Source organism: Cottoperca gobio, chromosome 10 (assembly GCF_900634415.1).
Source record: "Cottoperca gobio chromosome 10, fCotGob3.1, whole genome shotgun sequence".
Lineage (NCBI taxonomy): Eukaryota > Metazoa > Chordata > Actinopteri > Perciformes > Bovichtidae > Cottoperca > Cottoperca gobio.
In genome coordinates this window covers 10,165,732-10,180,587 of record NC_041364.1, presented here as the reverse complement: position 1 = coordinate 10,180,587, position 14,856 = coordinate 10,165,732, and the positions used below count along the sequence as shown (strand labels likewise).

At 42.3% G+C, this 14,856-nt stretch overlaps 2 protein-coding genes across 8 annotated transcripts in view; one reads left to right on the top strand and one right to left on the bottom strand.

Annotated features, from left to right (window-relative positions):
* flrt1b (fibronectin leucine rich transmembrane protein 1b) overlaps positions 1-13,945 on the top strand; it is a 32,950-nt gene extending 19,005 nt beyond the window's left edge. For all 3 annotated transcript variants that reach the window (XM_029441858.1, XM_029441859.1, XM_029441857.1), the window contains exons 2-3: positions 3,966-5,016; positions 7,676-13,945. In XM_029441858.1, coding sequence (XP_029297718.1) covers positions 7,691-9,889 — 2,199 coding nt within the window. In that variant the 5' untranslated portion in view covers positions 3,966-5,016; positions 7,676-7,690 and the 3' untranslated portion in view covers positions 9,890-13,945. The remainder of the gene's footprint in view (positions 1-3,965; positions 5,017-7,675) is intronic.
* macrod1 (mono-ADP ribosylhydrolase 1) overlaps positions 1-14,856 on the bottom strand; it is a 106,023-nt gene that overhangs the window by 68,781 nt on the left and 22,386 nt on the right. The window lies entirely within an intron of this gene.

Below are 14,856 nucleotides of genomic sequence, written 5' to 3'. Positions count from 1 at the left end.
ACCCACTACAATGTTTCAAATTTGTGAAAGTGCAGCCAGAAGGTCATCTGGAGGAGATGTTGCACAAACGAAAGATTTAATTTTTCCTGGTCATTTTTTATGGAAAGGGCAGAGACACCCAAGTACGCACTCGGTTTTAGTTTTTAACCCAAGGCCTCGTAGTCCTTCTTAGTCTCATGGCCATCATTTCCTCTTGTTGTACCTCATGTCAAAGCAAAGACATATGCAAGTAAACACCCCTGTAGTTCCAGACTCCCATCATTATATCGCACCTTCATCAATAAATTGTACAAGGTGACCTCAAACAACCCACATAATAATGCTCTGGCCATATTTCTGTACATACGTTACCTCCATCTGCAAATCTGTAGGAACATGAGTCGCTTACAGCACATATTTACACAGCTGTACACTTTTCTGTAAGCAGATGTGCTGCATAAAAAGTGTCCAACACATGTTGGCGCTAGTTTTACTGGACCCTTTAGTAGCCCTGAGCTTAATGCAGATATTTTTAGTATTTATTTATCCTTTTCTACTGTTCCACAAAGCAAAGAAAAAGATGCCAATAAGTTATAGTAGAAAGCGAGGAGGAAAACAAAAACAGCGAGAGCATTTGGACTGCACAGAAGCCACAGTGAAAGCCACATACTGCAGCGTGCCTGTGGGCAGTTGACAGTTGTCATTGACTGGCTCACAAGAGCAGAGTGATTTCTGTCCCCTTGAGGAATGAGGCATTCTCGGTGCTCTCTGTTATGCAGAACACAGCACAACAGAAAAGACGCACAGCGGAGAGTCGGTCAGGGATGTTTTTGACCTTAACACTAAATAGGTCACCTGCCCAAAGTGTGGGAACTGCTCTCTTTATTACTGCTTCTGCGTCGCACTCGTAGTGTGAGAGTTATGACAAAGTACAAAGTAATATGCAAGAATTAGTTTTTGTGCTGTATGTGGCCCCTGAACTACAATGAGACACCCCTGCTGTAGATCATTCGCCAGTGTTTCTAAATTAATATTACCAGATATAGTTAATAATTTGACTCTGGTTTTAGAGTGTACATCAATACTTTTTTTAAAACAATATATGCTCCATAATGTCTATAAGGCTGCAACTAATGCTTATTTTCATCATTAGTGAATCAATCTAATTTATTGATTGATCAAATGGAAAAATAAAATGCCCAACATAGTTTCCCAAAGTTATAAATTGCTTCTTTTGTCCGACCAAAGCCCCAAAAGACAAAGACATTACATTTTTATTATAGAAAATCAACAAATAAACGTTTTAGAAGCTGGAACCAGTAACATTGTTGGGGTTTAAATCATTAAATAATTATCAAAGTTGTTGCCAATTATATTCAATGACAAATGTCACTTTACGTATTGATTTATTTACTAAACATTTCATAGTGTATTCCCATCTATTCTAAATACTCATAACTACTATGGAAAACTGTGACAACATCTTTAACATTTTCTTTATTGTATAACCTGATATTAAAGACCTACTGATGCAACTTTATATCACACAGTTATTTATCTCACACTGACGAATCTTTACCACCAGAATTAGAAGAGTTTTCCTAAGTCGTCTGAATGTGAATGTCAATTGGAGCCGGGTTGCTAGGACACATGAGTCAGACTTTATAGATTTTTAATAAGCATCTCTTTAAAAACTGTGCTTATTAACACAAAAGACATGGGAATTATAAAAGAAGAGACAAACTCAAAGAGCACTCAAAAGTTTTTGTGATCCAGTGAAAGACAACTGGCTCCATGTCAAGGTGTTTCTATTCACCTTTAAAAGGTTTAGTGTAATCTCTTTCTTGGAGGTTAACCGGTATATTCAGAAGTTGGACAAATTTTTGCAATAATTTCCTTTGAAAAGTGTACTGAAACACAGTTATGACAGAAATGAGTATCTTTCTGTACCAGTCTCCGTCCTTCCTCGAACTCTGACAAACATCTCTTTCAGATACTTCCCTCTCCTAAATGTGTCTCCTAGTGTCTAGCTCTTCTCTTCCAACTCCCTGCTCTGATACATGCTCCCTATTTCCTCTGTCTCCATCAAACTCCCCCTAGCAAGGTTTCTGAAAATCTATCACACTAAGTTTTAAGGACAGCCTCGACATTATACAGATAGAGCTTCACATAGTGATGTCTAATGGGCAATGGCAGTGAGCTGTGGAAATGTTGCTGATGCTCAATATTCACATCTTGTCCAATGCAGGCAGACATTTTGCCTGCGGTTGTCTGAGATTAGTGCACAGTGTAAGGGCAGTTTTGGACGAGGCATTGCAACCAATTAAGGGGACTTGTTTTAAAACGACAGTTACCGTCATTAAAGGTGACATCTGCTTTTAGACATGACTGATGACATCCAATTAAAAGTCTTCATTTGAATTATGATTCAACTTCGAAGCCACTTAGAAGCTTTTCCCTCCAAAATACTAACATGAGAGGATTTTGAAGTATTAGACATCAATCAATGAATCACAAAGGAGTGGAATAAAAAGGGTATAGCATTTAGTAATGTTCAAACAGCACGAAACATAAAGCTCTGCATACATTTAGACTGTCCTTGAAAAGACCATTATCTAATTTCTCCTTAAATGCCAATCACAAAGTCGATGCATTTTGCAAACAATGTCTATTTAGCATTCTCTCCCATCTCGAGCTGTTTTCATTACGCACGTTAGCCGCACTCTGCACATATAAATCAGTTTACTATGCCACAAACTGAATATCAGCCTGGAGCTGTTTTATAAAAAAGGACAATTGATCTCACCACACAGTGGCCAACCTCATCCCACACCAACCACCTAACTACCCCACTAAACTGCACACACATTCCTTTCCATTTGTGGAGCCATTTAAAAACACCAAACCTAAAATAGAAACACACACACACAGTCACCCCGAGTTTAGCATGAGTGGTGCACAATTTCTGATGATTTTAAATACCCGTCAAGGATACATACACGGACGGACATGACGACGTTGAACATCTTCTCAGCTGCAGCATGTGTCCTTTGAAAATTTAAATGAGGACGTCTGTATTTGTCTCTATTTGTGTTTAAGCAAACCGCATGATAATTTCCCAGTTGGCTATGTAGTCTACTTACTCTGGAATGAAGTGAACAGGCGAATGTGAGCAGCGGAGCAGTTAATGGACTTGATGAATCTGTCTCTGTACACTCAGTATGCCTGATGAAAACCTTATATTTCTAAAGCCAGTGTTCACTGGGGGGTTTGATTCTGCACACAAGATACAGGCACTTAACGCGTGGTGGTTAATGAAAGTACAAAAGCTTTGTTTGAAGAAAAAAAAAACTGTTATAAAACATGGAGTTACCTTAATGGGAGGTTTGTGTCCATTGGGAGCTTAGTCATGCACATATGCAGCGTTGACCTTCAGGAAGTATTTTCACGAGGTACTTAATTTTAAAAGGTATAACCGTTCTGATGGGGATAATTATTTTGCCCGTACCTTTTAGTATTCCATATTGTGCCAACATTGAAATCCAAAAGTCCATCTTGCTGTCACTTAAAGACAGCTGCTGGTATATAAAAGAAAGTATTTAATTTATGCAGCTCCGTAAAAGCACCTTCCCTTTATATTTATTTTAGCAATAAACGCGTAAAAGACGCGTAAGCTACTGTCCCAATATTTGAAAACTTTTCTAATAAACAAGTTGAAGGGACAAATACGTGGGATTACTGAACTATTCAGGCAATATTATACATTATATTTCTTGCCATTGAACCCTTAAAATGTGGGCTCACTGAATAATAAAAGCTAGTTAAAGGGCTTAAAACTGCTTAAAACATGCTCTTGTTACGCAATTTGGTTTCATTTCTGTGTTAAAAACGGCCCTTTGTGTTTGGTTTAAGAAGGATTTTCTACTTTCTAAATATCTCTCCGAATGAAAATTCTAATACTGTACTTGTCTGCTGTCTCCTCTCAGGGCGGTGCTCTCTAACACTCCAGCTTTCCTGCTGAAGCAAACACCAGTGAAGTCTACCTTGAGGATACTAGACGCCGGCCCATTTCTGCTAACCTGTGAGGGAACTTTTCATACTGAGCCACGTGAGCCACAGAGCGGACTACATACAGTACATGCGGTCATAGGGCTCTGCTGCCTCTAAAGATCATCTGTGTGAACTGAAAAGGAAGCGATTAAACATTTAACAGAAGAGAGTGAGGCGGAAACTGAGAGGGAGGTATAAAGAAGCCTCTCAACCCAACTCTTACAGCCTGAATTCTGCACCGGACCAAACTGTCTTTCACAGCCTCAAACATACTCAATAGCATCACTGAACTGTGAAATTTATATTATAATATTTGTTATAATAAAACTAATAATCGTAAGGACTCTTTGCTGGATATTTCTGAGCTGTGGAAATCCCTCTTATTAATTAAAACCACTACCTGGTTATTCAAAGCAAGTGTAGCACGGCACTGTACTATTTTTGCATGACCCACTGCTTGCTGGAGTATCCAGGATTGCTTCTGACTTCGAAGAAGGACCCTTGAGCCCTCAACCATCTTCTGACTGTCTGCCCAACTGTAGCATTTGGGTGTGGAGCGGTGGTTTCAGAATTAGGCCTCTGGACGATCGTTGAAGATGACTTGAGTTGGCAGGCCTAAAAGCCCCTTACCCCAGAGAGAGAGAGAGAAAGAGAGAGAGAGCTTGGCAGTAGGACACACACAACACAAATGTGGGTGCCGAGGCGGCTTTGAGCCATGCTGGTGTTGCAACTCGCAGAGCCCTGGAGTACAGGCTATCATCATCCCTATCATCATTCACCCAAGCTGAGGAAGATTCAACGGCCTCGAGGAGCGCGGCTACACTTGTGAACGATTCAAAGAAGACTTGGAAACTTCGCTAACACACAGAGAGATCCACGGCTACATCTTCAATCACACACACAGAAACACTAATACTCCTCTCCACAAATCCTTGATACAGGAAAAACAAAGCTTCGGCGGACGTGAAAGGCACAGAGACTGAGCAGGTTAGCAAGCCCTCTGCAATCATACCCTGGGTCGATCAGACCATTTACACACACATGCACGCAAGCACGCATACACAAACACATTCACCGCAATGAAGAACAGCATACCAAATGTTACTTTCAGCTACATGATAGCAAAGAACACAAACACACACTGGCTCTGTGCTTACACAAAGGTTTTTATTTCAGAACATGATTGAAATGTTGGGGGGGTGCTGCAAAGGGAGCGGGAGAGGCGAATGCGGAGGCGAGAAAGCTGAAGCCAAGAGGGAGTGAGAAAGAGAAGGTGGGGAAAAATAAGAGGTGGGGGGTCTGCTGCATCTAAATGAAATAGAGAAACTAAGTCGCCATGAGGGAGAGGGAGAGAGGAAGTCTGGGCAGGAGAACTGAACCAGAGCTGATTGATCCAATCTCAGTGTGTAGGAATCAACAGAGGACTGGAGAGGAAACGATAAAAGAGGATTAGAAAGAGAAAGAGAGATAGGGGAAGAGGGTAGGAGTGTGACTGCACGGACACTTCTGTAAACAAACCTGAGAGTGGATATAATGAAAGATTATGAAGGGGAGGAAGTGGTGGGGGGGACGGGAGAGGTAGAAAGATGCAGAGAGAGGAGGGCGCCATAAGGGAGAGCGACAGTTGGAGAGTGAGAGAACGAGGCAGGGAGGGGAGAAGACAGAAAATCTAAGGATCATTAGGAGGATGTGTCGATAGGAAACCTTGGCATGTAGGCAAAAAGCGCACGTACAGGTTTGTGCCAAGACGTATTTATGAAAGGGGAGCGGGGATAGTGTGGCAGTGAAACATATGCTAGTTGGTATTCATAGAGCATTCCCAATATGGTCTCAGCATCTACTTTGACACTCCTTCTTGTGTGCATGTGTTCCTCTCCCTTACTTTCTCTGTCTCTCAAATGCTGGTAATGCTTGGAGTCATTAAGAGAAGTATAAAAAATTGCCGAATTGCGCGGCACACACACTCTTTTTTTACATATCAAATACTGCCTGTGTCGAGATGAGACACAAGCTGGTTGTTGTTGATGCAGATCTCTTTCTCACACACACACACACACAGAGAGAGTGAACAGGTACACAAATGCAGTTATCTTTTAAAGAAAAAACAACACCCAATCATTCTTCTTTTTGCACCAAACTCAGCTGATACTGTCTTGAGTCTTCACTGCCAGGAACTCATTTCCCCTCTCCTCCACTGACTGACTGTCCAAGTCTCCATCTGTCTCCTCACCCTTATCCCTCCCTCCCTCCCTCCCTCCCCTCTGTCTCTTCTATTGTTGCCATCTCTTGTTTGCTTTGCATGGATTTTGACTGCAGCCAAGGGGCAATTTTGCATCTAGCACTGAGTTCACATACAAACACACACACATACACATGCATGTATGCACAGAAGGGGAGGGGGAGAAAAACTTGCCTTTAGAGGATTTGTTTATCAAATGTGCTGTCAAATCATGTCAGGCATTTCACGTCAGGGCAGATTTTCTAGCCCCAGGCTACCCAAAACAAAGGATTCAAACAAGAGTGCAGCACAATGTAATTTCCACAACTTTCACAACTGTATATTATTCATATACTATAAATAGTGTGCTGTGAATGTTGAGTGCACTGAGATCATTTTATCTGAATTGTAAATTTATGTTATTGACGTTGGTGTCAGGGATTCGCTAGGAGACATTTCATAAAACATAGACTGAGGAACGTATTAATGTTGCAGAAAAATGCTTCCCTGTAAAACATCTCGCTAAAACATTTCTGGGGATTTCAAGACCACTTTCCTGAATAATTTATAAAAATTTCACGAACAATAACAACCAAGAGAAAGCATGCATTATACATGTCATCTTGTACTGAGACTCTGTTCTGTATGTGAATGCTTTGTGTTCAGTGTGTTTACTTATTTGTGTGTGTATTTCTGTGTGTGTTTTGGTCATAGCCTGAAACATACGACTTGTGTTTCTGAATATACAGTCAGGAACCTGTGAAATTCTACTTTTCTGTTTATTCATTTACATGTTTTCTCTTTGTAATTTCATTGGTGAGGTCAGATAGAGTGCAGTCACAACAAGTTTACCACTTCTGGTGTCTTCAAAGAAATCAACAGCAGACTGGGCAATTAATCTGATTTCCTTCTCCCCGACCTCTCCTCCATTTTAGTTTCATGTCACTCATTCTGTTTAAGTTAATCGCCCTGAAAAAGTCTTCCTCCCTTATTTTTTCTCCCTGCAACCGTCGCTGTCCAATTTTCTCCAGTCTTTGTCATCCTTTTGCTTTCTCTGATTCTTGTAATCTTCCTTGCCCGCTCACTCAACCGTTTATCGCACTATCTGCCTCTAAATGTACGTTTGTCTTCTCCTTGGTCGCTCTGACCAATATAATACTAAACAGCCTCTATAAAGTATGTCTGCCTATTCAAACGCCAAAACTTCTTCACCTTTAGATTAAAAAACTTTACGTCTAACAGCAAGTAGAAAGTACAGCACATAAATTAAGAATTTTAGAATGAGAGACTTTGTGGTTTGTCTTAATCTAAACTTGCAGGACAACTGTTTCTACTTCTCTTCTGAATGTAAAAAGTTACTTTGACTTTAAAATGTACAGCTTGTGTACTTGTTTTAATCTAGTTTCCCATTTCCTCTCTTTCAATCAGGAACTGTGCATCAACATGGCAGCTGAGAGTCTTGCTGAGCTCCGCGATTGGCTCTTTCTGCTCCTCCTGTGCCTCACCTTATTGGCTGAGGTGTTGGAACTGGCGGCAGCGGCAATTGCCATGGAGACGGGCGAGGGAGATGAGGGCATTATTTGTCCCTCTGTGTGCCGCTGTGATGAGGGTTTTGTCTACTGCAATGACCGTGGCCTCAGTATAATTCCTCCACTACCATTAATGGCCGCCATCCTATACTTGCAAAGCAACCGGCTGAGTAACGCAGGCCTGCCTCCATCACTGGAACGCAGCACTTCCATACGAGTGATTTACCTGTACGCCAACCAGTTGGATGAATTCCCTATACACCTCCCCCCTTCGTTACGGGAGCTCCATTTGCAGGATAATAATATACGAACGTTACCGAGATCAGCTCTGGCCAAGTTACCATTACTAGAACGTTTGCACCTGGATGATAACTCCATATCCACAGTTAGCATCCAGGAGCGAGCTTTTTCTGGGACTCCACGACTTCGACTACTGTTTCTTTCTCGGAACCACCTGTCAAGCATCCCTGCAGGCTTGCCAGCATCCTTGGAAGAGTTGCGACTGGACGACAATAGAATCAGCACCATCCCCACACATGCCTTCCGTGGGCTCTCCTCCTTGCGACGCTTGGTCCTGGATGGGAACCTGTTGGCAAACACACGCATTGCAGATGACACCTTTTCCCGACTCTCCAACCTGACGGAGCTGTCACTGGTCAGGAATGCCCTTCAGTCTCCGCCAGTCTACCTACCTTCGGCTCACCTCGTGCGACTCCATTTGCAAGACAACGGAATGACTCACATACCACGGGGAGCGCTGGACGGGATGCGGCGGCTACAGAAGCTGGACCTTTCAGGAAACAATCTGACCACTCTCCCACGAGGGCTTCTGAAAGACACAGAAGGCCTGGAGATGCTACTGCTGCGAGGAAATCCCTGGTACTGTGGCTGCAACCTTCGCTGGCTCCATTCATGGCTGCACAGCCGGGGGGCAGGGGTGACAGTCAGGGGTCTGACCTGTCAGGGGCCCGAGCCTGTAAGGGGCCAGGCTCTCAGAGAACTAACCTCCCTGATGGAGCAGTGTGAAGGCCCCCCTGCTGGTCCCAGTGCTGGAATGGGGATGAACCCAGCAGAAAAAGATGGAGGAGGTGAAGATGACGTTGGAGGGGGCCAAGCAGTGGCTTCAGTCCCCCCTGGCAGCACCACCACAACCTCTCTGCTGGTCCCCACACAAGGTTCACTCTTCACTCTGCGCGCCAAGCGGCCAGGCCTTGTTATGCCTCTGCCTCCCGGTGAAGGGGGGCAGGTATCTGGAGAGGCCCTGGAGCTGACTGTAAAACATCTCTCTTCGGACAGTGTGCTGGTGAGTTGGCTGTGCCCAGAGCCGGCACCCTCCTTCCGCCTGTCGTGGCTGAGGTTGGGTAGCAGTGCTGCTCTTGGTTCCATAACAGAGACTCTGGTACCTGGAGAGAGGAGGCAATACCTCCTTACCCAGCTTACCCCACGCTCCCATTACCTCATCTGTTTGCTGCCACTACGACAGGAACCCTCTTTTGGGGGTTCCAGCATGGGTTTATCTCGAGTTGGCAGCATGGACACGGACAGTAAAGACTCGAGCCCGGCCTGCGCTCAGATAGAAACTGGAGAGGCTCTGGTCAACACAGGAGAGGAAGGGTCAGATAAAGACGGACAGGACTCAGAACTAACAGCCCTGCCATTGGCTGGGATCATAGGGGGTGCCACAGCATTAGTAAGCCTGCTGTTAATCTTTGGCATCTTCTGCTGGTATGGACAGAGAACAAGTTACGTGTCCGGGGATTCAGGCACATACAGCAGGGGCCGGGGTGGAAAACATTATGATGACTATGTAGAGTCAGGCACCAAGAAAGACACTTCCATTTTAGAGATCAGGGCCCCTCCTGCAGGGTTTCAGATGACAGCTATGGCGCATCAGCCCCTGCAGCCTAAGCTGGACGATGTCACCTACATCCACACCATTTTCCCCTCTTCTTCCACTTCCTCCCAAGCTAACGGAACCTACCGGAGCAGCCACGGAGCCGGCAGCCTCAATGGCACCATCCTCAGCCAAACCAGCCACCATCATGTCACTTATGGTACCAACCGTGGCTACAGAGAGGGTGGCATCCCCGACATAGATTATGCCTACACGTGATGATACAGGGACACACTGCCCAAGCCACGATTGCCCCGCGCCATTTCTATGATGACGACCCCTTGGCTGGTGGCCATTTTGTCCTTGGTTTCCAAAGTACCCTCTGTGCCTCTGATGGTTCAATTCTGATTGGTTTGCTAAGTAGAAAAGACTGATTTCAGCTATCTTGATTGGACATTGCTATTAAGTGACAGAAGTAACAGTCCTACTATACTCTACTACTGTATACTACTTTATACAGTAAGTCTTTCTTTCTGCGCTACTTATAGTTATAAATGGTTATGTTTTCTCTTTTGGATATCTCAGTGTCTTTTAAACCTACTGTTCTTCTCAGCTCATAATAATACACAGTAACTTATTTGAGGTTGATATACTAGGCTTAGCTGATTTAGCAGGAGATATATTTATAATATGAGGAAAAGGCACTTGATGTGTATAGAGATAGCTCTCATATCTTCCTACCAACTGTAAGCTCTGTGCTGTATAGATAAAAGGGATGACAGAGGGAGAAATCAATGGTTGTTATAACCCACAGATGACAATGCATCATGGTTGACATGAAAAGATGTGTTACTAGCCCCCTCCTTTCCCTCTAGTTCACTCCCCTCCTTTTTAATTTTTACACGTTTCAGCCTCCTTTTCTTTTTTGTGGCTGAGGCTCTTTCCTTTCATTTCTCTCGTGTCTTTTGTGGTGCCGTGAGCAGAGGACGACTTTGTTCTCGCCAAGGGAGCTGACAGCAGTGATAACAGTTCTGACAGAGACGGGAGACACTAATGAGAGAGAGAGAGAGAGAGAGAGAGAGAGAGAGAGAGAGAGAGAGAGAGAGAGAGAGAGAGAGAGAGAGAGAGAGAGAGAGAGGGGGTGATGGATAGATGGATGGTTAGAAAAGAAAATAAGACACGGAAAGAGAGCGGGGTGCTGTTTTGGGGATGGAGGCACTTAGAGAGGTGTGTTGGCTTAAGGCAGACAGCAAGGACAGAACATTTGAGAAAAAAGGAAGATAAGAGAAAAAAAGGGCGTGTGACAAATGCAGCAGCAGGAGGTAAAAAATCAGACAAAGGGAAAAGAAGATGGGGGACCGAGAAGGATACGTGCGGGGTAAAGAAGAGGGGTCACAACTGGAATAATGTAACATCATCATCCATAAAATGGCTCAAGTTTTGCCATCAACTACTGCACACTTCAAGGACTGGTGTTTTCAGTTGCCTGTGATCATTACAAGTGAAAGAGTCAAACTTTATTTTTTGGGCAGTTTCCACCTGTATCTTCATCATAACACGGATCCATTTACATGCCAATGTTTGTAGGACAACACGAAGAAGAGAGGCAAGGCAATCAGAGAAAAATATAAACAAGTTACATTATTGTCAATACTGCAGGACAAATGAGTATCTTGAGAAGAAAGGCTGTGAAAAATCTCCCCATCAGAATTTTTTAAAATGTGTACCCATGAACCCACTTTCTATTGTGGTCTGGTCTCATTATTAAATTACCTTTTTGCAAATGAAGTGAAATAAATCTAATTATACATCTTTTAATAGTAACCCATTATCATCTCTGGTTAAACCTTTTAGATTTAGCAGCTAATCATTTCTGTTTTAGCAGCTAATCATTTTTGGGTGGAAGGCGGAACTTACTCTAGTCTAATTACTCTTTGCTAAAAAAAATATCATAACAATCTATGTTTTTTCAATTATATTCAAAAGTACAAGAAGGTAGGAGTGGGCAATATGTATAAAATCATCTATCATAGTATATTTAATTTCATATTGTGATAGTTATATGTATATTGGGACATAGTACTTGGAATATATGGATTGGGAAACTGATTATAGATCAAATTACCAAATTATAGCACTTCATCACATTGATGCAAAAATCATATGAAATTCCAATACTGCCATGAAGTAGTGTTGCTTTTTTTTTGGAAACAGAATGGCCGTATACCACCAGAGATATTAAAGTGAAAGCTTCAACTAAACAAAACATTCAGTCTATTAAATCGATCAACAGGAAATTAATCTGCAACTATTTTGATAAATGATCCATTATGATAATTAAAGTAATTTTCTAAGCAAATATGCTAAATATTTATTTGCTTCAGATTGTGCCATTTGTGAGTATTTTAGTCTTATCTGACAGTTTTCCACTGTTAGTTGGATAGAACAAGCAATTTAAAGACATCACTCTGGGCAGTAAATTGTGGTGATAGACATTTGTTAATATTGATAACAGTTTATAGAAAAACTGACAAATCAACTAATTGAAAAGATAATTAGCAGATTAATCACATATTTGTCTCACAGTATCTGTCATCATATTGCCCCATCCTAAAAGAGGGCATTTTAATTTGGAGTAATACTTTAAAACAGCTGAAATTTCAAACTTGAGGAAAATGACATAAGTTTTCATGTCGTCTCAGTTGTATAGGCCCTACTACAGCATAGACGCAGTTCTGTGAACAGGGATCACAGCCTGACCACTACACTGCGCATTTTAACGGGCAAACAAACATTTATTTACATGAAGGAGGTAGCGGCACCTGCTTTCTGACTGCCTCTCACTGACCCCGCTAATATACTTTACAGGAGGATAAACATCAAAGGAAAACACTGACAAACAGCCAGAGATGAAAAGAGGAAGAGGAGAGGCTAGTAGACAAATAAAGAGTGAGGGGGCATAGAGGGAAGGATGATGCTGAGTGATATACGTATATATCGAGCCTGTAAGTGTCAAAACTGATTCTTACTTACTTTAATATTGGACGAGCTCCGATGTGGATTTTTTTGTATTCTTTTGCTGCATTTGTCTTTGTTTTCTTTTTTTAAGAGCACTGAAGCTTCCTTTCATTCTGTGCAGAAATCCTTTTTCCTTTTAAAAATGTCACCCTCAGATGTGATAATGAAAACACTCTTATGTATAAACATAAAAATGGGTGCAAAATGCTATTCCATTTATTGGTCTGTCGTCTTTTTTTCTACACAGATGAATAAAGACTTCTAAAAGGAAAAGTAGTTTCAAGAGTCTGCCTGTCTGTCTGTCTGTCTGTCTATGTGTGAGGTTCATTAAATCTGAAACAAAGGCTGGAGCGATATCAAATAATGCACTGGGATGGCTTAAAAAAAAAAAAAAATCAATGGGAAGCTCAAGATTAATAATATGATTTATGACGAGACGGAGTGGACCTCGTTAAATCACACACACTGGATGAATACATCAGCTGCTCCAATTCAATTTGGAAGATTCTGCCAGCCCAGAGCAGACGCATGTGTTATTAACCCTGGGAAGTTTGCGTGTTAGCGTGTGTTGTAGTTTCACCAGGCGAAACTGTGTGTGCATTTGTGTGGATGTGTTTCTGCTTCGTGCTTCGGAAGACATGCCTCTCATTCTAAGTGAGTGCTAATACTTGTGTAAGCATGGATCAATATAACGAACGGGGGAGTGTATAAGTGTCCATCTTAGAGTAACTGCTTGTGTTGGGTGTTTGTGAAGGAGAGAGTCAGAAAGAAATGTACTTTATGTTGACAGAAATGGGTTCTTGTACTATCTGTGTCTGAGAGGGGGATAAAAAGAGACTTCATATTAATGTTTATCTTAAGGACTTTTGATTATATGTCTGTGTGCATGCGCCAACGCATGCAGTAAATGTGATGCAGCTGTATCTCCACGCCTGTGCTCTTAACGACAATGCCCTGAGTTCTCATCCGTCATTATGAAAGCCTTTCACTGTCGCAGTCCATTATCTAGCGTCAAGCCCTCCAGCTTAATTATTCTAACTCACATTACACCCAACAAAAAGATGTATGCTCAGAGACTCGAGCACAAATATGTGTCTGAAATTTACTCTTGCACTACAACAAATGGGATCAAAATGGGATTTTTAGATATGCCTCTATTGTGTTACTAAAATAGTAAACATCTTTAGGGTATCAAACACGTTCTACATGGATTGTGAATATGAGCACAACAGTTGTGTCTTCAATTTCGATGACTTGCCTTTTAATTCAGTGCCGTTCTGAATACTTTGCCTCCATTTCTTTAACAAATGAGCTCAACTCACCAATTTGCAATAAAATGGCCAGTTGCATTTTAAACTCCGAGCTCAGTGTTTTCTTCACCACAGGGCTGTTAAGAGTGATGTAAAGCTGCACCGCACGATTAAGTGGCACCCGGTGTTTGCATGCATTATAAGCTTCTTTGGCAAAAGGTCAATGTATTCCTATAAATGCATACAATGGTGAAAGGTATGTTACCCCAGCTATGCACAAGACAACAGAATCATTTCCACACCACATCCACATGGGGGGGGGGTTTCCAGATACAAATGCTCCTACAAGTTTCAGGTATCATTCACAAAAAGGTGAAAATTAAACAGACTGGACCGTAAGGAAACATGAACTCGTGATCATTCGATCAGACTGCAGATTGAACTCAAAGCAGTCAAGGGCACCGAGGAGAAACATAAACAGATGCAACATACGGAGTGAGAGTGCACAGAAAATATGAGTACTATAAACATCAACACACGTACGTGCGGTCAAAAGGTCCATGTCTGAAACACACATCCGCATGCACAAACAGCACTGCCACACTTGAAACAATATTTCACAGATTTACAAACCTCAGCTGCAAATCCAGCTCAAGACAAACACACATTCTAAGTCGTCGTTGAGTGACACAAACCTGTACAACCTTCGAGTGACAAGGGACTGATGGTCCCAACGTACCACAAAACACTCACACGTTTCTCTTCACACACACACACACATACACACACACACACACACACACACACACACACACACACACACACACACACACACACACACACACACACACACACACACACACACACACACACACACACACACACACACACACACACACACACACACACACACACTGCAAGAGACCAGTAAATACCTCAGAGGTATAAACTGATCCAACAACAACAACAACAAAACAT